The 23,576-nt window shown below is 36.3% G+C and overlaps 5 protein-coding genes across 5 annotated transcripts; 1 reads left to right on the forward strand and 4 right to left on the reverse strand.

Annotated features, from left to right (window-relative positions):
* Positions 1-2,449: 2,449 nt before the first annotated feature.
* On the reverse strand, positions 2,450-4,408 carry LOC125206893 (pentatricopeptide repeat-containing protein At3g61360-like). Its single transcript, XM_048106138.2, has one exon. The coding sequence runs from the start codon at positions 4,256-4,258 to the stop codon at positions 2,705-2,707; it is 1,554 nt and encodes a 517-aa protein (XP_047962095.1). The 5' UTR covers positions 4,259-4,408; the 3' UTR covers positions 2,450-2,704.
* Positions 4,409-6,235: 1,827 nt separating this feature from the next.
* LOC125202700 (putative serine/threonine-protein kinase PBL7) lies at positions 6,236-8,886 on the forward strand. Its single transcript, XM_048101146.2, has 6 exons — positions 6,236-7,258; positions 7,352-7,609; positions 7,701-7,864; positions 7,949-8,028; positions 8,117-8,264; positions 8,376-8,886. Exons 1-6 carry the CDS (start codon positions 6,706-6,708, stop codon positions 8,703-8,705), a joined length of 1,533 nt encoding a protein of 510 aa, XP_047957103.1. The 5' UTR covers positions 6,236-6,705; the 3' UTR covers positions 8,706-8,886.
* A 139-nt stretch (positions 8,887-9,025) lies between these two features.
* Positions 9,026-9,482, reverse strand: LOC125202701 (polcalcin Ole e 3-like). The gene has a single exon (XM_048101148.2). It carries the CDS (start codon positions 9,405-9,407, stop codon positions 9,150-9,152), a length of 258 nt encoding a protein of 85 aa, XP_047957105.1. The 5' UTR covers positions 9,408-9,482; the 3' UTR covers positions 9,026-9,149.
* Positions 9,483-10,481: 999 nt separating this feature from the next.
* LOC125202517 (putative fructokinase-6, chloroplastic) lies at positions 10,482-13,908 on the reverse strand. Its single transcript, XM_048100922.2, has 7 exons — positions 13,465-13,908; positions 12,979-13,190; positions 12,625-12,837; positions 12,276-12,473; positions 12,059-12,196; positions 11,178-11,294; positions 10,482-10,868 (listed from the first exon to the last, which is right to left on the reverse strand). Exons 1-7 carry the CDS (start codon positions 13,592-13,594, stop codon positions 10,734-10,736), a joined length of 1,143 nt encoding a protein of 380 aa, XP_047956879.1. The 5' UTR covers positions 13,595-13,908; the 3' UTR covers positions 10,482-10,733.
* Positions 13,909-15,130: 1,222 nt separating this feature from the next.
* Positions 15,131-18,347, reverse strand: LOC125201173 (GDP-L-galactose phosphorylase 1-like). The gene is made up of 5 exons (XM_048099148.2): positions 17,746-18,347; positions 17,009-17,430; positions 16,725-16,910; positions 16,401-16,652; positions 15,131-15,706 (listed from the first exon to the last, which is right to left on the reverse strand). The coding sequence occupies exons 1-5, from the start codon at positions 17,888-17,890 to the stop codon at positions 15,383-15,385; spliced, it is 1,329 nt and encodes a 442-aa protein (XP_047955105.1). The 5' UTR covers positions 17,891-18,347; the 3' UTR covers positions 15,131-15,382.
* Positions 18,348-23,576: the final 5,229 nt, after the last annotated feature.

Genomic DNA, 23,576 nt, shown 5'->3' on the forward strand with positions numbered 1-23,576 from the left:
TAAAAAATCTCAATCTATAGAGAGTGAGAGACCGATTTTTCCGAGTCATGAAAAACGGTGATTTCTATCTTCTGTCTTTCTTCTTGGCTTGTGAGTTATATTTTGCGCCATATCAGGGATCTATGGAGGATTGAATTTGAGCCACAGTTCAAGCTATCAATTAAATTAAAATTAGTTTAATTCAAACCCAAAATTAAATATTATTTCAACCACTATATATATAATATTGACTACCTGTCTAAACTAAAATCACGAGTAATTTAGGATTTCCTCTTTAATTAAGTCATTTCACGTGTTAAAGATATAAATATCCATAAATTAATATAAAATCTGCTATCTGACTTTTATTAATTAATTAATTTATTTTTGCAAGAGTAGTCTAGTTTAGAAACTTTATTAATATTCTTATATTCATGGAATAAATTCACTGATCTGTTTTATGAACGTAAACTTCTTTCCAAACACATCTTACTTTGGAGCATATATATTAAAAAATATTTTTTCGAATTAGATAATTGCTTTGTATATTGCAAAACTCTATTTCCTAAGGTAAGGAAATTTTCAGATTGACGTCGCAAATTTTCACGATAGGTAGTCAAAGTCTACCTAGGTCGTGAATTTGTTTTTATTCAAAAAGAACTAACTTAGTTACCTAGGTTGTGAATTTTTTCGCAAAAAATATATCAAATTAAAGATAATTTAATATGGATTCCAACGAGATCTCAATTGCATATGTTCCAACGATGTTCGGGTGATGAAATTTGATAATTTATACTATTTCAATTTTCGTACATGTTGATAATAAGCAGATTTTATCAACAAATGCAAAAAAGAAATCTCAATATAGTGTATGTAAAATATCAATAAAACTGTGTTGATATTTTCTTGTACTTGTGTTGATATCCTCATGCCATATTGTTGATATTTGTAATACACTATGTTGATAAAAATCCATGAAAATTATCATATGATAACATAATGACGATATTACTCTTTTGTTGATATTTTGTCTACTATTTATTGAAATTTATGAGATTTAATCTCATCTACTCATTTTAAAATCTAAGGGTGTAGATTTAGTCTTATTTTTGGATTATGTTGTTATAAACATTATAAAAGTACCTAATATATACCATATTTTATTTCTTAATTGAATAATTAATTAAAGAAAAATTGATTCAGAATCTATTATTATAAATATATTAAATTGATTGGATCTAGAATTTTAATCCTATCGATCAAACACTTTGTTAAAATTATCTTAGATATTATCGAATCAACCAAACAACAATATAAAGTTCATGCTAATTTAAACTTAAAGAAAACCCATCTTGAATGAACCCATATGATACACTAATTAGTGTATCCTAACAAATTTAATTAGTAGTGTAATACTTTTTAATTAATTCTAATTAGTTGGCCCCTTTGTTTAATTAAGAACTTAAGAAATTAATTAAATAAATTTGATTAAGATGAATTTATTTTTTTAATTTATTTTTTTAATTTACTAAATTATGTTATTTGGTTAAAATTATCTTATTATTTTATAGACCAATTGATTATACTTACTTACCCTCTCTTTGCATCAAGGTTCAATAATGACGAATATAGGTAGCCGTTCATACCATGTTCTCTATTTTTTTTTACTAAATAATATATTTTTGTACATTTTTTACATTTCAAAAGTTATTTTTCATTTTTATTTTTTATAATGATATTGTTTATCACTTTATTATAAAATAAAATAGAGCGTGCAGGACAAAAGAGAAGTGGAATGAAAGGAAATTGATATACTATTTGTTTAGTGGGTTTTAAATTGACCTTAATAATTGGGCTTGCTTAATAATTTGGTTTAGAAAACATCATACGAAATATTTGTTGAAATTATTGACCGTATTATACGTAATAAGAAAACGAAATACAACAAAGATTAGTAATGACTCATTCGCAATTTCTTAAAGTATTCTGTGCACGACCCCAGCCTAATCTTTTTTTTACCTTCTTGACGATGGGTTACGAGTTAGACAGATCCTCAACCCGTTTAAAAAAAAAAAAAAAAAAAAAAAAAAAAAAAAAACAACTCTGTTACAAATCCGTCCCTGAAAGTGGCAAAAAACAAGTGAGGGCGCGAATTGTAATTTATTTTGGAGTCTAGGTTTTATACAAATTACATTTGGCATAAGACAATAAAACGTCTTGCATTTTAAAATTTCAAGATTTTTAGTTTACTAATTTTGTTATCTATATAGTATAATTATATTAAAAACAACATCTTGTGTTTTTGCCATTATCTAATTCAAATGCTACTATGATCACAACACTTAGTAGTGACAAAAATGGTTAGCAACTTCCATAGTTAGACCAAAGCATGCATTCAAATGCATAACTTTGAAGTAAATACTCTCACTAATTTCCATAACATCTTGCAGTTTCATTTCCACGAGAAGGCTTAAACTCACCAAATTTTTAGCATTAATTTCAATAATATCAAAAATTTTAAAAATTACAGAACCACATACACAAGCACAGCTTTTCTTACTTCTTAGATGGCTATAAACAAAAATTTGAAACTATCACATCTTTTCCAACTAATCCAAGAACACAAGTAAAATTTAGAATATCTGTGACCATGATAGTTTTCAGATCTGAAAATTTCACATGAAAATGTCAGTTAATACCATAAACTGTGGTACCTTTGCTTAACTTAGTAACTCTTCCACTTACACAATAGTTCCTCATAGGCAAACGTTTTCCCTATTTTAGAAAGGCTTTGCTTCAACTTTGTAAGCGTGGCCGAGTTCAACTTGATCCCCCTTTCAATCATATCCTCGCCACACTTCACTGCTTCTGGAAGCCGGTTCATGTCGCGAAGCCCCACAACCAACAAGTTGCCAGTTTCATCCAAATCAAAAGTGTAACTCTCAATCATACACCGCCACACCTTGAGTCCCATATGGGGATCCCCGGAAGCTATGTACGTCTTGACTGCTGCACAGCAGTCTTGATGCATAGGCACAAACTCATTTTTAATCATCTCCTTGAACACCGGAATGGCCTCTCTGAGCCGTTTGTGCTCGATCAAGCTATGGAACAGTACACCATAGGTCTCTGAATCAGGAAACGCTTGGTAATAAACCATCTCATCTAATAACTTCTCAGCTGCATCAAAATCCCTTGTACTGCAAAACAATGAAATCAACGATTTGTACATCGCTGCATTTGGAAGACAAATGTTCTTCCCCACAATCGCATCCCAAACTACCTTAGCTGATCTGACATCACTCTTCCTAACAGATTCATCAATAGCAAACTTGAAAAACTTCATCCCGGGATAACACCCCCTTTCAGTCATCGCACTAAAATCCTTCATCGCTTCACGCATTCCATCCGGACCCTCAATCAGAGTACACAGGAACGAATCATAAGCACGTGCATTCCTCTTATCCCATCCAATATCACTCACCATTTCAGAGAAAGTAATCCGCGCTCTGCCCACTTCCCTTTCCCTCTCCCAACCCTCAAGTAGTATCGCATACGTTTCAGCATCAACCCTGACCCTCTCCTTGACAATCCGAAAATATTTCTCAGCCAGTCGAGTCTTTCCACGACTGCAGATTGCATATAGCAAGCAGTTCAAAGCTGCAACATCACTTGGAATGCCGTATTGATCCATGACCTCAAAACTAGTAATAGCATCCTGCACGCGATCAGAAACCACATAATTATCGAATACAGACTTAAAAGTAGCCATGGAGAGCAAAAATTCTTTCCTCATGGACTTAATTGCATCCCACATTGCTTCAAACAAGCAATTCCTCCCCAACAAATCAACAATCAAATCCCACGCCTGAGCACTATGCCTTTCATTCAACTGCAAACTCGCCCACCGGAAAAATTTCACCGCAGACCCCGGGCAATCGTAACTCAATTTAAGCACCTTCACCACGTCTTCCGGAGAAACCCTAACACCAGATTCTTCTAGCACTCTCTCCACAGCCGTAGCAGGGGTTTTAGCGACAATTTCACACAAAATTTTCAGCTTTGGGGCTACAGAAGGTGCTTCATGATACGGAGCGGAATTAGATCGCTTACCAAATACACGGTGGCCGGAATCGAGATGCGGGGTGAATTGATTGTAGGAGTCCCCAAAATTAAAATCGGGATATCGGTGGTGATGGGGTTTTTTGTGTCGGTCGAGTTTAGACGATGATGAAGAGGACGAATCTTCGTCTTGCGATCTTTTCCTTGAGTTCCTCATGGATTTCAATTTTTGATTGCAGCAACGAGCGTAATCAATCGGATAATTTAGGGATTATCTGAAACCCTAGATACCACCGAAGGGTCTAACAGAAACATTCATCATCAGCTAATGGAGTGGCAAATTTCTCTCTTCGGGTCATTATACTAATAAGATTCCCAATTTAGGAAGTTTATTTTTAAATTCCAGCAGAGTGAGAGACGCATAACTCGTCTCATTAACCGGAGACGCATAAGTTTCATGTGTCTAATAGGTGGACGTGGGGCGATGACGAGATATCCTTTTTTTTAGAATCAATTTCCTTTTACCTATGGATTCACATGTGAAATCGTTGAACGTCTTCCTTTCGATGCAGAGGAACGTGGTGCCGAAGCGTGGTGAAGTCCCATGTTTTTGTTTTGAGCATCGAGAAACGTCGGAGGAAGAGTCGGTGCATAGGAACATGGTCTGACTCTGAACAGGGCGTGGTGTTTGTCTTCCTCTCAATTCCGATTAAAGTATGCGACTTTTACTTTTGCGAGATTTAAAAAATAAGCTTCTCAATTTCGAGAGAGAGATTAGATTTGAATATGGCGATTTCAGAGGTGAAATTGAAGAATTTTCCAACTATACCCCTCTGCATCGATCAATATATTGGTTCATCCATATCCGCTATTTAGATCCAGTGGATCAGGATCGGTCCTACTTAAATCAAGTTTAAAAAAATACTAAAAAATTGACCAAAATCAGAAAACAAATAATGATTTTACTCTTGCAAAAAGCAGGATAATTGCTTGGAGTATCACTCTGCAACATTTTACAATCAAAATTTCGGACCCATGTAGATAATTTTAAAGGTTAACAATATAATATATTTAGGATTTGAAACATTATGTTTTGTGTTAGGTTTGTGTTTCAACAGTTTTATAATATTCAAATCATCCACTTACTAGGACTTGTTGTTTAGGTTGTATACAGATGAAAAAAAAATATAAACCTACATAAAATCGAGGTAATGCTATTGGGTCCCATAAACCTCGGTGTCAAGCCCAAATCGCAATAGGGTCCAGTAGAATAAACTACACGCATTCGATAACCTAATAAAATCATATGTACACTTGGCAATCATTATGGCATTCTATTCAAATAATTTGATATGATAATTTTAGCATTATTACATCAATTTCATATCCTAATTGAATTTTACGTCTTATATATGTAAATAACAGAAGTTTTAAAAATCAGTGGAATATAAAATAATAAATTAATTTTATAGTAAAATATAAGTGAAGTAAATTACTACTCCCTTAGTTTCTTTATAGCTTAGTTATTTTTTCATTTCGAAAAGTTTCTTCATAGTTGAGTCATTTCCATATATAGTAACCTTTTTCTCTCTCTTATTTTACTCTCTCTTACTTTATTATCTCTAATTTATTCACGTTTTCCTTTAATCTCTCTACATTTTTCATAATCTCTTACTTTTTTATATAATTTATTTAACACTCTCAATATCTCTTCTTAAACTCCGTACGAAAAGTTCCACTTCAATGATTAGAGAATAGAGGGAGTAGAATTTAACGGACTAAAATAATAAAATGTAATTTTTATGGTGGGACGGCGGAATTACTTTATCATGTGTTAAAAAAGGTTAGGAATAATTTCTTTCTATCTCATTATCCTTCTCTCACTTTAAAAGGCATCCATTTAATTATAATTTAAAAATCTACTAATTTAGGCTAAATTAATTTCCATTTGAGAATCATATTAGTATCAAACACATAATTAGGGGCAAAGCATTAATGAATTCGAAGGCGCAGAAGAACAGATCTCCTCTGTCAAGAACGGTTGTTGAGAGTATTTCGATCCGATCACGAAATAATTCCAATAAATTAATTGGGTGGTCACCAAACTCAAATTGCACCTCCAAAAATTATTATTTTTATACCAAATAGTATTAATTGCATCTTCCCAAATAATGTGAAGTCAATAATTCTATCAAACAATCACTTAACCATAAGCTTCCCCTCCTTCTCTCCCTCTATTTTATTCTCTTCATTTTTCAGTATTCTTTTCTTTTTCTTACATTAATGGATTCTAATTGTCTCTTCCAACTCCCAACTCCAGACATTGTGCTACTAATTTTTGGTAGTTGCAGAATCTAATCTCTTGACTGAAAAAGGGTTTGCGTAGTGCAATTTATTCTTCGCTTTGGGTTTTTGAAATTGGGACCATCTCTCACCTTCTCCCATTATTCTGTATAGAGATTCACCAGACTCCCTTTTTTTAGTAGGTTGTTTAAGCACATTTGCATCAATTTCCCCAATTCTATCTTCCTTTTCACTCTTGACTTATTTCCTCTCCTTTAAAGCAAACTCGATTCCCATCTTTTCATCCTTTATCTTGCTTTCCCGTTTCTGGGTTTCTGTGCTCTTTTCTTTTCGTATTGAGAGATCCCTTTTGGATAAAAAATGGGGTTTTCAAGAAATAGTTGCATCGACGCCACGGAGCCTCCGCAATTTCATGTAAAGACTCAAGCTTTATGTGGTGATCAGTTGTTGTATGACTGCGAGAGCTCTGAATTGGACGATTGCGAGGTAAAGTTCAAGTCTTTGCTGCATAAGATGTTCTGGGATTTCGGTCTGGGCTGTGTGATCCCCCGCCGCCAGCGGCGGAGCTCCGGCAAGAATGGGGAGAAGGGTGGGCGGGGTTTGGACCACAACAAGGCCTGGCTGCTGGCGGAGTCCGGCGGCTGCGGGGCGGAGGAGCCGCACTCGGTTCACTCCTCTTTCAGGTTCAGCTTGTGCTCTCAGGTTGAGCTGGAGTCCATGGCTGTGAATCGAAGCAATACTGCCACAGTTTTGATGGTGAATTTGGATAGTGGTGTGTTGACTGATTCAAAATCAGAAGATTTGAAATGGAGAAGAATTGAGTCTTTGGAGAGGAGAATTTCCCCCCTGGCTCATTCTCTGATTAGGTTCAGCTACTCTGATATCCTCTCTGCCACCAGAAATTTCTCCAAAGGTAATTAGATGCTTCATTTTCAATGTTTCTGAAATTTGATGTTGATATGAATGGAATTTGATGATTGAATCAGAAATTGTTTGTGTTGAGTAGGTAGGGTGTTGGGGAGAGGGGCATTGAGCTGTGTGTTTAGAGGGAGAGTGGGATTCATGAGGCGTGCTGTGGCGATCAAGAGGTTGGAGAGGGACGATAAGGAGTCTTCCAAGGCGTTTTGCAGGGAATTGATGATTGCTAGCTCTTTGCATAACCCTCACATTGTTCCACTGGTAGGGTTCTGTTTAGATGCTGAGATGGGCTTGTTTTTGGTGTACAAGTACGTCTCCGGTGGAAGCTTGGAACGATCCTTGCACGGTATTATTCAGTTTTTGTTCGTAGCATTAGTCTTGATTCCAAATTTCCAATCTGGTTTAGTGATTTGAAATGTGTTGTTTACAAATTGCAGGGAAGAAGAGGGGTTGTCCAGCTCTGCCATGGCTGGTTAGGTACAAGGTCGCAGTGGGGATTGCTGAGGCAATCGACTACTTGCACAATGGAACGGAAAGATGTGTTGTTCACAGGGACATAAAGCCCTCAAACATCCTCGTTTCCTCCAGGAAGACGCCCAAAGTAAGGGGAAAAGCCTCGTTTGCGAACTCTTCTTGCTTAACTTGTTTTTCTAGTGCTAAACGTTTTCCAAAATGATCTTGTCAGTTGTGTGACTTTGGCTTGGCAACATGGACTCCTGCGCCTTCGGTGCCATTCCTTTGCAAAACCGTTAAAGGAACATTTGGGTATGAATCTTCGTAGTTTATGTGAAAGAAATGCTTACTAGTCCTATGCTTCTTGATTTTAATGGTGGGAGTTTGTTTCATTGTTCAGATACTTGGCACCGGAATACTTCCAGCATGGGAAAGTGTCGGATAAAACTGATGTTTACGCCTTTGGCGTCGTGCTCTTGGAACTCATCACTGGTAGGAAGCCGATTGAATCCAGCAGAGGGCCGGGAGAAGAGAATCTGGTTCAATGGGTATGCCTTGACTTTTGTTTATGTCTTTAAGCTGCGTTTTTAGCATTTTCGAATCTTGAATATCGAGTTTTTAATGAAAATGATGTATTTGTTCCCATTTGTTCATGACAGGCAAAGCCCCTATTGCAGCAAGGAGGTGTAGAAAAACTGCTAGATCCACGGCTCGTACTCACCCTGAAGAGCACGAGTCAAGTCACACGGATGGCACGAGCTGCAGCTGCCTGCATAAACAACGAGTCGAGGAGGCCGGAGATGGGAGAGATTGTCACGATATTAAAAGGAGACGAATCCGGTGCCTTAACCAGAAACAAGACTCTCAAGAATAGTGTGAATGATTCTCACATTGAGTTGCTGCGGACAAAGAGTGAAATGAAAAATCACTTCGCCTTGGCCATGCTCGGAGTTGATCTCGACGACGAAGACAGCCTTGATCGCCGGTGATCCGCAGCCTCACAACATTGACCTTTTCTTATTTTTAGGCAGTTTTAAGGAGAAACTTAGGGTTAGGCACAACAAGTTTGACTTTTGTATAGAAAGCCCCTATTGTTGTCTGAACTTTTTTGGTATCATAATTTTTGGAATGATACATTTGGTACAATTGATAACCCCTTTTTTCGCACAACATGAGCTGTGTGTTGCCTTATAGAAGGGGATGTGCAACGCGTGTGTGAAAATTTTACGCAACGTTGAAGAACGCTCGACACAACGTGTACCACGCCTGCCTGTGTAAGTTACGTTGCACGCCTTTATTCGCGCAATGGTTGTTGTGTGACATAAAATAAAAACAAGCATGCATTTGATATCAAACAAAACATTATAGTCATGTATAAAAAGAAAGAAAAGAATGTAATAGTGAATGAATTTGAGAGGAAAAAAATGAACAAGTTAGAATATCTTGGCCACATCCTTGACTAGTCCCCTATTTGCACGAGCAAAGGTGGTGAACTCTTCGTAGGAGATGAAGCCGTCGCCATCAGAGTCGATTTCGACCATCATGTTCTGGACTTCTTCGGGGGTGACGCAGCCGAGCGTCTTGAGGGCGTCGCCGAGCTCGCTGGCCGAGATCTGGCCGTCACCGTTGGCATCGAAGTGCTTGAAGAGCCGCTCGCGGTCAGCTACATCTTGTGGATCATCATCGGCCATTTTTTGTTTCTTGAGAAATTTGGAGTTGTTTTTAAACCGAATTGTTAGACTGTGGAAAGCATTAGGTTAATATTATGATGTGGTTTGGTTAGAGAGCATAAGGTCATCCTTGATAGTAGGGGTGGAAGGTGGATTTACTATAAATGTATGTGGCCATCCAATTTTTCCTCCCAAACCAGTCGTTATCATATTTCAATTTCTCTATCTCATATATCTTATTTTATCACATTGTGCATTTTAATTTTTTTAGGGAGTCCTATATGGTCAAGTGATGATGTTAATTGATTATGATAGGAATCCTTTAGCGATTCAAGAAACATGCACCCTCAATTAATAATAGTGTAGAATAAATTTTTCTTTAAATACAATATGAACATGTGCCAACTTTGACTCAAATTTTTAATTGAACCAACCATGTGGTTCCCATAATTGATGATAGGAATAATATGTGAAAACAGTATCATATTCGATGCATGTTTCTGAAAACAGAGAACATTTTGGCCCCCATCTTTCAGATTGACATCTTGTATGTCCCCATTTATGCAATCTTGTAACAATAATTATCTATCATACTATTCTTGCTCATGAATATAGTCAAAAGTTACAGAAAATATATAAATGACTAAAATCTATTTTGGTCTTAAACATATGTCTGTTTTACGATTTTGAGCTAGAATACTAAGTTTGATACCTTCTTGTCCTTGACTTATTGATTTGATACATTTTTTGTCAAATTTTGACGGAGACGTAAAAAACTTGGCGGTCAATTCTTATTTGGCCCAATTAATATACTAATTCATACTTAAAAAACACAAAAGTATTTATAAAGATGAAGAGATGGATTTTCTCATCTCCCCTTAACCTGGATTCACCAATTTCACCTTCTTAACCCAAAATACGACTCCATTTCACTTGGACCTATCATTTCCAAATTTAATTGCCATACGCCACAATAAAATTCGAAATCGTCAATTTAAGAACACTAAACGTTGCGACCTCTTATCTAACACATAGGTTCAAACCATCCCAGATCGAGAAGAATCAAATTTAAAATCTTGCATATTGAGCTGTAAATAAGTCAAGAGCTAAGAATATTATGATTCGATAAAAATCGTTCGGGCTTCCATAAGAGAAAGAAGCACAGTTCAAACTTAATCATGCCTGAACCTTTAGCTAGTGACCAAGCTCATGGTCATATTTGTGTTCAATACAAGATGTCTGCAAGAAAACTCGAAACGACCAAGTCTATCCTAGATAACATCCCTGAAAACAACAATCAAATCAGCCTCTCTACACGGGAAAAGAGCGATACCTTGGAAATGAGTTCTAAGCTACAGGCTTGAGCAGGGCTTTGAGCACTGTCTCTCTGGTGGGCAGAGCAGGAATAGCGCCTCTTTCCATCACGGTCAACGCTCCACAAGCATTAGCGAATCTCAGTGCATCTCTCAGTCGATCCTCATTCTGTAAACGGGTCGTGGTGGATGTTATATTTGCATACATGTTTCAGAAAAACCAATAGAAAGCGACAAAATAATAGTGCTTCTCAGTAACAAATCAAGACTGGATTAAGAGCTGCTCCAATATAACTTGTGTCAGATAATTGTATATACGACTTGCTCGAGTTTTTGGAATTACCTTTCTAGAAACTTCTTGTATTCAACGTAAATAATTAGTGAATCATCATTTGTTTTGTTTACGAGTGAATCCATAATAAGAACGAACAGAAGACACATTCTGCAGAGTAAGACAAATGGATAGCAATAATATTACCTGAAGCAACGAGGTGTCAAGAGCTAACTGAGAAAGGATTCCGGCCACAAAAGCATCCCCAGCACCTGTTGTATCAACAGCTTCCGCTTTCAGACCCTTCACCCTTCCACTAAACTCCTGGCAATGGAAAATCATGCAGCATAAGCAGTTGTTAAATAACATATGCGGCACGCTTTCTCAATAATCCTATACTGGAATATGCATCAGAAAATTTAATACTCCCTCCGTCCACGAAAAATAGGACACATTGTGAATGACACAGGTTTTATTGTGGAATTGGTAAAGTAAGAGATAAGCGAAAAAAGTAAGAGAGAAGTAGTGAATGGCACAGGTTTTATTGTGGAATTGGTAAAGTAAGAGAGAAGGGAAAAAAGTAAGAGAAGTTGTTGAAAACTTTCCTTTTCTAAACATGGTCTTTCGTGGACAACCAAAAATGGCAAATGTGGTCTATTTTTCGTGGTTGGAGGGAGTATTTAACTGGATTTTTCATTTGTGAGGGATTGATAGATACAGAAGACTAAAAGGACCTGATGTAGTTTACCGAGATTATCTAATTTCTAAAGGTAACCTTTTTCATGTTAAGAGATATAGAAACAAATGGTTGAAATAGAACTGTGCTTGATCGAATTTGCAGACCAGTTCAGAAAAATAAGATCCTATCTATACGAACCAATAAGAGATCCAAAACATTTGAAGCCATAATGTTACTAATACAAAGACAGCATATATAAAGTGTAACCTTAGCCGAAAACAACCTTATCTATACGAACCAATAAGAGATCCTTGATAATATATAAATACACAAATGAAAAGATTTCATCACTCTTGGACTGAGACTAATTACACCATGCACTGCAGTTTGACTTGTAAAGACAGGATACCTTGGTATAGTATCGGCAACCTTCTGGACCTTCAGTTACCAGGAGTAACTTGAGATTTTCATGGTACAGTTTCCGAACTACATTATCGTCATACGGGTCTTCTCCTTGAGTCAGAAAGCTTATCTCCTCCTCGCTGATCTGATGTTTTTACATCATCCATAACATAAGAGTTAGACCTCATTGGAGCTACGGGGAACAAGTAGGAACAACCGAGTACCTTAATAATATCCGCTGTATCCCATATGCTAAGAATGCCTTCTCTGGCACTATCTGCAGATGGCCACAATGGAAGCCTCAAATTAGGATCATACGACAAGATCACACCGGCCTCCTTTGCAGCCTTCGCAGCAGCTATGTGGGCAGATTTGCAAGGTTCTGTAATCAAGCTTATAGAGCCGTAGTGGAAAATTTTGGCCTGGATGAAGTTCATAATCAATGATCATTTGATCGTCTAAGATCATAAAACCATACTGAATCTTCAACTAATTTTTACTTAACTTAAATAATTGACAAGTGTTTTGGATATCTAATGCACAATGAATTGGTGAAAATGAGAGAGTTGCTACCTTTCTTATCAACTCAAAGTCAAGTTCGGCCTCCTGGAGCAACATATCCGCACTGGGATTGCGATAAAACATGAACTCGCGCTCCCCATCTTTCCTGAGAGTTACAAAAGCAAGTGCAGTTCGAGCACCGGGATCAAACCTCATTCCTTCGTTATTCACATTATTCTCCTTAAGAATATTTGCAAGCATGTATCCAAATTCATCCTCTCCCACCTGAGCACAAATCACACATCAGTTCTCTTCCAAACACTTTAAGCAACAGCTTCCTCGTTTCTTACTAATCTCAAGCTGAATCACCATAACGAATGATGACTAATCAATTCTGGCAAGATGAAGCAAGCTTATCACAAATACCTTCCCTATGAATGCTGATGCACCGCCAAGTCGAGCAATGCCAACAGCCACATTAGCAGGTGCACCTCCAGGAGCTTTCTTAAATGCCGGTGCTTCAGCCAAAGCAAGTCCACTTGTGGTTGGCACAAAATCGATAAGCATTTCCCCGAAGCAAACCACAAGAGATGAATCATCTGCTTCAAATGGGCCATTACCACTTTCTACTGCTTTCCCTATGAAACAAGTAATCAGACTAAGCAAATTACCAAACCAATCAACCAACAAAAAAAAGCAATTCCCTTTCTTGATGCAAAGAAAATCATGTCCAATCCATTCCAACACAATTTAACAATGCAACTTCTAGCTTTCAGATTCTTTGTTAAACCCCAAAACTAACCTCATTTTCTCTCCACAACCACTTAACAAGCACAAATTATTAGGGTAGCTAATAACTATGGATATGTAACAATAACACTAGAAATTGATGAGAGGGGGAGTGATTCTCACCTTGAATTCTGAATCTTGGAAGCGATGGGGAAGATAATCTTGATGGTTTGATGCTGCAGTGCCTGAAGAGAGAAGCTTGAGGGTTGAAAGAGACACAGCAGAAGCTCACGGCAGCACTATGAAGAGCCATTTATTTCAATCACTGCAAAATTGGGAGGGAAGGGGAAAAAGGGTAAACTTGAGTAATTCACTGTGAATTCTCAGTTCGAAGAATTCGAGGGAACGATCAATTCTTAATTTTGGCGTTAGAATTTATGGAATATAGAAAGGGGGCGCGGCTGCGGCAACACAACCTTGGATTAATCGATGTAGAAACAAAATTTCCAGCAAAACAAACGTAAATTTAGAGATAAGAAAAGAAAAATGAAAAGAGCAATAATTGTTGGGGAAAGTGAGTGAAGCTCACAAATCATTGGGCGCACACAATCACAACCCACAAACATATCTGAATTTATGTTAGCATATAGTCTATTATGCTTCATTCATAACAAATTATTCAGTATTCATTTTTTTCAATTTTCAGTTTAATAATGAACTCCATTTTAATTGTTGTTTTAGTATGTTCTTTCATGTTGATGGTGTTTTGTCTTTGTCAGTTGTTGACCAATGTGGATCTCCTATTCCAATACTCCTACACTATTCTTACTCCAACACTCATAATAAAATAATGTTATAAAATCCCACCATCACTTACATGTTTATAATATTAGTTTATTTTATTGTGAGTGTTGGAGTAGGAGATCCTTTTCGGTTGTTGACATACTTTTATTAAGTTGTTACATCAACATTGCCTCGCTGATCAACCTTTTCATTCAAGCGGGAAAATTGTGAATTCTCTATGGAGGTACTACCCGGCGTTTTCGAAGCCTCTCTTTTCGACTTCCTCTTGCTCGCTTTGTGTCCAACAAGACGGGTCTCTGACGCTACCTCCGTGTAAAAACTCTATTCCATAAAATGATCAGGACGAGTTATATCTCGGTTGATGAGTTGCGGTTGTCGCTCCTCAAGTGCGGCGTGGTATGTTCACTCACGGAATGTCATAAAATGATCAAATCCCTGACCGTCGGTACCCGCGTAAGTTTCGAGCAATTCAAAAAGAATGTAACTCAGGGTTATGAATTTCATTAAACTGCTAGTTTTTTCGTTTCTTCTTTTTTCCCGAGAAAAATTGAGTTGTTGAAATTACTGATGTGAATAAAAGAGTTAGCATTTAATTAATGGAATCAATATAGTCCAGTTCCATTTTTAATTTCAATTTTTATTATTATTATTATTATTATTATTATTATTATTATTATATCGTTGTAGATTAATTTTTTTGTGGTTGAATAAGTGTATTTGGATTGGTAAAGATCAGCAACTTAGACATTATTGTATGAGGTGACGAGTTCGAACCCTCTTTACATTATTTGTAATTTTCTCTTTTATATAGAAGTTCACTTAAAAAAATAAAAAATAAAACCGATACACTTGAATTGATGTTTGGAAGAGAAAAATTAATGGAATTATGCCCGCGCTTTATGCCTCAAAATTCAGTTTCAATACTAGAAAGAACTTTACCACTTTCTACATGTAAAATATCATGCAGTAACCTCTTATCGATTGGATTGACAACTTAATCTGCATGTGTACCCTTATATGTCCAAATACACATATTTTCACGCAGTAACCTTAAAGTAGTCTCTTAATTTATTCTCACCATATACTATAATACACAAAACACATGGATCCCTTTCAATAATTTATCCAGCATTTGGTAACACATACCAACTCTCAAGCAATATCCTGCTTGAAAACACCAACTAACTGTATGCATCACACCACCAACCATCTAGAGAGGAAAAGCACACACCAACTACCTCTAGGGAAATGAGAGCATGTTTCTGCATAGTGAGCTATGCGTAAGTAACGCTAACAGTTAACGCAGCACAAGGCAATCTTGAGGGAGATGTGGGGAGACTTGTGTAGTGCCAGAGCCATAACTAGTCTCCTCTGTGCTGATAAAGTCCCTGTCTTCTTGCAAATTAGCAGCCTCACGGACGTACTGTTCCACCTCCTGGAATCTCTCATCTGAGAGAGAAACATCCGAGAGAAGCTTCCATGCATATTGTTCAGAAGCTTCATCGTAATCCTTTCTCCGCTTGAGCACCATATGTCCACTTATTTCCCAGACAGCAGGGTTCACCTGAGTATCAAGAAGCTCCTGCTCTACTTCTCCACGTGCTTGTTTCTCAGCATAGCACTGCAGTCCATCATAACGGACGGAGACTATAAATCTCCTTTTCAGGAACATTTGACAATTATAATAGCCTATGTACAGTAATTCTAACCCCCCCCCCCCCCCCAAAAAAAAAAAAAAATCATATTTTGCCACATTTCCCTGATAGTGTGCTATTCCCAATTCCAATGGAAAACGAAGCAACGTGGAAAGGGATAATAAACTTTAATAGTAGGCATATAATAGTAAAACATATAGCTGCAAGGTAAGAAACCAGGTGTCCAAGGCAATAATTGAACATAACAATTACTGGGGTGTGAGATGAGAAGGGATCAAAGATCCATACTTGCTAGTTGCTACAGCACAGCACTAATTTGGCTTCCGTCAAATATTTCAACAGTGGTCAGAAGATAAAACTAGTAGTAATTCGCTAAGTATGATTGTTAAGCATGAAATTTGATGGTAACTAGAAGGTCATGAACACTAAAAAGGACCAATCTGATTAGTCAAATTCGACAACCAAATCACAATTCTCTAGACCATCAGCTGATGATAGAGTAGACCAATGATTGGGCATTTCAATGTATTGGGACCTTAGGAGTAAAACTAAATGATAACGTCAGAGGAATCTATGATCATTGACAATATAAATATTGGAGTGTTCATAATACATTGGTCGAGACCAAAAAATTAAAGGATGGACAGGAAAAGAGATCACCTGAGGTAGTAGAAATACTCTCTTTCCACAATCAGAAATAAGTAGATTGAAAGCAACATTGTTACTTTCGAGAAGGATGCAAGAGCTTGCTACGGCATCACATAGATCACGCAACTTATTTCCACCCTCAAAGACAAGTCCTTTGACAGGATAATTCAGCAGCTTAGAGACCATCACCCTAGTATCTTTGCTGCTCATTATTTTGCATGTTGGTGCTTTCTCGATTGGAAAAGGGGCAGACAAGAAGTATGCCTGCCATTGATGCAATGTTACGGTAACATAGCTATAAGAACTAAGAGCCAGATAACTCTAAGCAGTTTATACCTGAAAGTGAAGATGGTTGATGGTGGCAAATGCACCTAAACTGTTATAGCCCACTCTGAAAAAGGGATTCGACGCCTCTTTAGCAAAGTGAAGAGCAAGCATAAGGCCGTCATGAACAATTTTCTGGGGTAAGCAATCAAGGACCCGGGGAATTAGAAGCACATGTCCGTACTCAATGGGACTCACCTGAAAAAAGTTGTTGTGATCTATAAGAAGAAACAAACACAAGGCCATTGCAAGCCGGCATCAGATCAGAAATCTAAAAAGGTAGTGAAATAGCATACATTAATTGCAACGACACTGGCCGAGGGATCAATTTGAGAGCAAGGAAAATAACTAGTTTTTCCATCTTCACTTGGCTCAAACCTGAAGAGCACTTCCTCTTGACCCACTTTTGTAAAGTTGAATTTGTTCTTGTCAAAAGGTTGGAGAACCTTGTCAACCCGAAACTCTGTCGGCCGTTTCTTAAGGTGACGTCCTTCATTCAGCTGTGCCACAAAGCCATATGTTCCAGGAATAACCTTAGTCTCACAAGAGGTAACATCATACCTGAAAAGCCCCCGAGTCATACGATTTTCCCACTGCCCTAGCAACAAATTGTTTAAATAGGACTTTTCAGGAGATTTGCCATCACAAGATGCATCAACTTCGTCGTGACCTTGCTCTTCCTCATCCGTACTGAATGCATAGAGAGGCAGCTTCGAAACTGAGAAGTTAAACATACTCAGAAAAGAAGATAACTGGAATTGCTATCCAAACACAAATCTATCACACTGTCTTGCTCGGTAGAATTATTCCACCAATGCGATTGATAAACAAACTTGCTGAAAAGGGGGCATTCAAAAAACAAAACAAAATCAAAGATGGAATCTTCACGATTACATTACATGCATCTGTACCGGAAAATTAATAAATCCATAGCCAATTTACATAATATCGCCGAAATAAAATAAAACAAATCTTACGATCAAATTCCGAAACCCTAAAAGCATAAAACCGCATATGATAGACGAGAATGTACCAGGCAAGCAGCAGCTTCCGAGGCAATTTCGGCCGCAGCCCTGCGCCATAGATGCGAGGTCATCAGTAGACGCATTCTCCTGGTAGTTAGAAACCACGGTGGCAACCCTCTTTATCGTCAATTTCCTCTCTAATACAGACACCATATCTACGAACCACTCTCGGTTATACTCAAAGGGGATAGGATGATTATGGAAGAAAAATTACGAGAAATGAATTAATTAAAAAAAAGTCAGAGTTAGGCGGCGAAAGAGAAGAAGGGGCCGCCGCCGGCGAGGAAGAGGAGATCGGATGGGGAGCCGCCTTCGGAGGGTAAGGCACCCCGGCCGCCGTGCGGGGAAGGAATCCGGCCCTTGTCGTCCACCGTAAGACTGGACGGCGAAGATCTCCGGAGATGGTGGATGGTTGGCGGTTGGAAGAGATAATCAAATGAAGCCGTGATTGTGTTTGGAAATTGAACCGAGGAAAAAATTAGACGACGCCACCACGAATTGGATGGTGAGAGAGATGGAGCATAGCGTGGATCAGAGAGATGGTAATCGCTAATCCGCCGGAGTATGTGGTGGAATGGTTGGATTGAGAGAGAGAGATGAAGAAAAGAGGGATGGGGTTTGGATTTTGACATTTGTAAATGCTCTGTATCTGTTCGGGTCAAAATTAGGAGGCTGGGCCTCTTGACCCGTTTGGATTTTAATGGGCCCTCAGTTCACATTCCAAATCGGCGGGAAATTCAGTTGATGTTTCCAATTTTTTTTGTAAACCAAAAAATAGGAAAATGGTAGTAATTGAAATTAGGAGGTTGGGCCTTTTCTCGTTGTTATATAAGAAGTTTCCATGACAACCGATTTCGTCATATATTCCCTCCAATTTTTTTAAAATAGCAACTATCTCAATTTTGGTCTGTTCCTTAAAAATATTTTTGGACATAGACCCCGCAATTCACTAATTCTATTTTCACAATTTTTTCTATTTTCACAATATTTCTATTTTCACTTTACTTTTCACTTACTTTACCAATTGTGTATTAAAATCTGTGTCGTTTCAAATGTTTCTATTTTTTTAATACGGAGAAAGTATTTATTACTCCCACCCTATCGCATATGTATAGGCCATAAACTTTGCATGAGCACTTCGATTTATTTCCGACAAATTTGCATATAGATAAATAATTAGAAGTGTGAAAAGAGAGATTGAGGTGTGAAAAAATTGAAGGAATATTTATAGAGAAAATAGTAGTATATATTAAATTAATAGAACTAACAAAAAAAAAAAAAAACTAAAATTTCACACGGAAGCCAGTCAATCAGCCGGGGCCGAACATGGGGTGTAAAGCCCAACGACCTTATGGAGAAGAGTACCTGGAATGTAGACCCACTGGGTTGGCAACCAAGCAAGGGTGGATGCAGAAAATATTTTGGTATGAGCTATTTATTCTAAAATCAAAGTTCATTTTGAAACAATAATATTCATATACTTCGTTGAAAATGGTAGAGACTTTTGCACAATAATTTACATTTTAGTCAATTGCCAACTAATTAACAATCCCAAATTAAGACCAAATCTTAGTCATTAGGTTATGAGATATAATGATTGAAATAATGACAAATTGATTATATTTTAAATTTAAAAAGTTATTAAATAAATTTAAATGGTATTAATGTCAATGATTATATATGGAAGTTAAAAATAACCTCTTTCTCTCTCCTCAAAATCATCTTAACATTTAAAATTTATGTAACTCTCTCGATTTAGCATATTTTTCCGTAAAAAATTTATCAAGTTAAAGGTAATTTCATAAGGATTCTAACGAGATGTCAATTGCATATATTTCGACGATGATCGGATGATGAAATTTTATAATTTTTATTTCAATTTTCGTATATGCTAAACATATTTTATATCAACAAATGTATCAAAAACTATCAATATAATGCATGTACAATATTAATAAAACTGTGTTGATGTTTTCGGGTACTTATGTTGAAATTATCATGTCAATGTGTTGATATTTGTAATAAACAATGTTGATATAAAAAAACCCGTGAAAATTATTACTCTCTCCGTCGCCATTAGAAGGTCTCATTTAGTGGAATAAGGTTCCCACTTATGTAGATTAATTTTAAATGAAATGTGAATGAAATGAGTTAGTGGAAGGCGAGACTATATTACCATTTATGGTAAAAGTGAACCGAGATTCCCATTCACGGACGGACTAAAATGGAAAAACGGGACTCCTATTCGCAGACAGAGGGAGTATATTATAACAAATTGACTATTTTACCATTTTGTTGATATTTTATCTACTATTGATTGAAATCCTTGAGCTTTAATCTTATCCACTCATTTTAAGATCTAATAGTGTATAATTGAATTTAGTTGTGAGTCGGATGCTATGGGTATTTTAACATGACCCATTTACATAAAATGCCATAAATTTAAAGATATTACTACTATTTAATAAAAAAAATTAAAATAAATAGAGCTTAAACTTCTCGTAGCTTGTACATGGTTCCGCGTTCCGCCATTGACCCGGGCGGAGCATCCAAAAACAACGTATGTTGATCAGTTTTCCTGACAATATTCGATTGATGCATGAACTTTGACGGCCATGTTAATATTAGATTTAAGTGTATTACCTAGCAATATTTTTTAATTACTGAGCATAAATTTTAATGAAGCTGTGACAACAATCCTTCTTCGCTCTTTCTAATAATTCATCATCATTACTTAACCAAGAATGTTGAGCATTAGCATGTCAAAATATTTGTGTTGGCTGGCCGATAAAGTATATAGAATCAAATAAATAGATCTTGTTATAAAATAATTGAAGATTAACCTCAAATTTGATATTGTTGATTGTGCAAACTACAGTTCAATAAATTTTCAAAATTCAGGCTATAAATGAAACCTCAAAAGTTCACACTATAAAATATACTAAATCAAAATTAAGGTTAGATAAAGTTGAAACATTTTTCAAAGTTCGGACTATAAAGTAAAATAAATAAAAATTTAATATATATGCTGAAAGGCTTAAAGTTGATTATATATAAGTTATACAATTAACCACTTTTTTAATACTACAATGAGAGACAAGGAAAGGAATGGAGAAAGGGAAAGAAAGATATACTACTTGACATTGCACATGGGACGGGAATAAATAATTGTTTCGAGATAAATCAAATTATAAAATATGTTATCATCAACTTACCTAATCTTGCATAAATTATGTACGGTACCTCATAATGATTGCATATAATCCGAAATATGCAAGAATATGTAAACGATTTACTTACCTAAATATGGATTTTATTGGTAAAATAGCCCATTAATTAGTTGCCCAAAATATAATGGTTTAGAATATTAAAAAAGGGGAACAAATTCCATGCATGAGAGAGTTTCTTGTTAACTTCCAAATATGAGTGAGACCGTGAGAAACAATTCTGTTTCGCATTTCTAAAGTTGAAAGACATGTTTCAGTTTCGTATTCACCTAGAAAAAACAATGTAGTTGGATAGCTCAAATTATGAAGTGGTAGATTTAAGTGCCTCTGTATTTAATTGGATTAAGTTTGAATCTAATTAATTCGTAGTAGTATTTTTAGGTGGTGTTCGGTTGTCATGATTAAGTTGTGGGCTTATTTTAGTTGGAGGGAGGAAGCTATGACTAATTATCATGAGGCTATCTATCTAAGATTAAGTTGAGGGGATCAATCTTATGAACCAAACATAATACATATTTAATTATGAGATTTAGTCTTGCCAACCGAACACCCCCTTAGTTTATTCTTAAGGACTTCAAACACAAAAGCACAAAAATGGGATGGGAGATGTGAACTCAGGATTTTGATGAGTACAAGATCTTAATACCACCAAACACACCACTTGATCAATTGAAATATTTACAATTTATGAGGTGTTTTCATTGAGTTTCAGTTTCATTTAAATGAAACTCAAACGCGTCGCATCTTGGAGATGCGAAATTAAAACGTGTCTTACCCACTTTTAGAGCTAAAAAAAATCTTCCAAACAGCATACACATGTATCATTGGTGAAGTTACTTTCTTCTCCCAAGTTTACAACAAAATGGTTATAGATGGATTAGATGCCCAACCCATTGCCCTAGGCAAGAATAAACGTAAATGAGAACAATTCTAACAACCTTCATTTTAAGAATCACGTCAATACTAGGTGATGTTTATTTAAAGGTTATATATATATTTGAATCGATTAATATTATCAACAATCATAAGCTAATTAAGATTTGAGGATTGCTTATTTAATTTATAGACATTAATTAGGTGTAAGGTTACACCAACATACAATCAATATCATTTAAAAATACATGTTTATGAATTAAGATCTCAACTTGTATTTTATTACATTAGCTATATTATTATTATTATTATTATTATTATTATTATTATTATTATTATTATTTATTTGATAAGGATCCATGTGTTTTATGATTCATTTCCCAAGGATTACCCATTTAATGATGCTTGATCTAACTATTTTTGTGAGATTGATTTTCAATTTATCAATAAAACAAAGGATAAGGTAGACCTAACCACAAAAGTTGAATCTAAACAAGAATTGATGGAAGATTAGGAATGGAAAGCATGTGTATAATGATGAGATGAAAGAGTTATGACCTTAGGACCTTGACCAAAATAATGGAAACAACCCTAGGCAACTTTCAATAGCTCTATCACCCCTTGGCTCCACTACTCAATGGATACACTCCATTGATGCATACCTCTACTTGAATCAATTTATGAAATTGAGACAAGCAACCTTCAAGGAAGGAATTGGATACATTCCTCAAAGAGGAAAAACTCACTAGGGAGATAATTTCAATCACAATCTTATCTTAATCTTAATCTAGAATGAAAAATGACACCAAAAGGTATTTATACTAAGGGCCCAAAATGTGGAAAAAGGCCCTCAAAAACTAAGACTCGGGTGATTTACCCGGTCGGGTGAATTGCAGGGTGCAAAACACCCGCCCGGGTGTTCTCTCTGGACTCCCTCGCCAGTTCTTCTGTAAAACCGCCATAACTCCCTCATTCGGACTCCGATTGAGATGTGCAAGATACCCACGCGAAGCTGTTTCCAAGAAGAAGACGATGATAGTGGTTTCATAGCTTTCGGATATCATCTTGATAGGGCGGTTTCCGGTTGAATCCAGCTGCAGTTGAAATCCTTGATGCACGACTTCCAAGATCGTATCATTCTCCCCTTCTTGGAAAGGATTTGTCCTCAAATCTGAGCCTTCCCTCTTCCTCGCTTCTCTGGCCATCCCTCGAGCTGTATTGGGTATGTGGCATGACCTCCCTCTTATCCTTGGGCCCCAATCAATCCATGGCTCATGCCGAAGTGAAGACCCTTGACGTCTAGCACTCGTGGTCTCATCATCGACGTCTAGCACTCGTGGTCTCATCATCATCACATCACCATCATCATCATCATCATCATCATCATCATCATCATCATCATCATCATCATCATCATCATCATCATCATCATCATCATTATTATTATTATTATTATTATTATTATTATTATTATTATTATTATTATTATTATTATTATTATTATTATTATTATTATTATTATTCATGTAATGTACACATGTTCGATTGTTAAAATAAAATACAAATTGTTTCACTGTCTAAATATGCAATCATCTTGTCAATACAGTCACATCTAGCTGTGTTGATTAGTTTTAGCCATGACAAATGTTTCAATTTATTTCGTGTTATATTATGTATTTTTAGTGCGGCAGCCTGCCTAATTAGTATTCTTAATTAGCTAGATTATCTGAGTGGCATAG

This window comes from Salvia hispanica, chromosome 2 (genome assembly GCF_029641045.1).
Source record: "Salvia hispanica isolate PSC_SH4W2 chromosome 2, Shi_PSC_v1, whole genome shotgun sequence".
Lineage (NCBI taxonomy): Eukaryota > Viridiplantae > Streptophyta > Magnoliopsida > Lamiales > Lamiaceae > Salvia > Salvia hispanica.

Bases quoted from the DNA above. Each gene is read 5' to 3' on its own strand.
- LOC125202701 (XM_048101148.2), bottom strand. From the start codon at position 9,407: ATGGCCGATGATGATCCACAAGATGTAGCTGACCGCGAGCGGCTCTTC.
- LOC125206893 (XM_048106138.2), bottom strand. From the start codon at position 4,258: ATGAGGAACTCAAGGAAAAGATCGCAAGACGAAGATTCGTCCTCTTCA.
- LOC125202517 (XM_048100922.2), bottom strand. From the start codon at position 13,594: ATGGCTCTTCATAGTGCTGCCGTGAGCTTCTGCTGTGTCTCTTTCAAC. The intron at 12,197-12,275 runs GTACTCGGTTGT...TAAAAACATCAG, and splicing joins ATACAGCGGATATTATTAAG to ATCAGCGAGGAGGAGATAAG. The intron at 11,295-12,058 runs GTATCCTGTCTT...TTCCATTGCCAG, and splicing joins GTTGCCGATACTATACCAAG to GAGTTTAGTGGAAGGGTGAA.
- LOC125202700 (XM_048101146.2), top strand. From the start codon at position 6,706: ATGGGGTTTTCAAGAAATAGTTGCATCGACGCCACGGAGCCTCCGCAA. The intron at 7,259-7,351 runs GTAATTAGATGC...TGTGTTGAGTAG, and splicing joins CACCAGAAATTTCTCCAAAG to GTAGGGTGTTGGGGAGAGGG. The intron at 7,865-7,948 runs GTAAGGGGAAAA...TGATCTTGTCAG, and splicing joins CCTCCAGGAAGACGCCCAAA to TTGTGTGACTTTGGCTTGGC.
- LOC125201173 (XM_048099148.2), bottom strand. From the start codon at position 17,890: ATGGTGTCTGTATTAGAGAGGAAATTGACGATAAAGAGGGTTGCCACC. The intron at 16,653-16,724 runs GTATAAACTGCT...CATCAATGGCAG, and splicing joins TCAACCATCTTCACTTTCAG to GCATACTTCTTGTCTGCCCC. The intron at 15,707-16,400 runs GTGATCTCTTTT...GATGGACTGCAG, and splicing joins GAGTATTTCTACTACCTCAG to TGCTATGCTGAGAAACAAGC.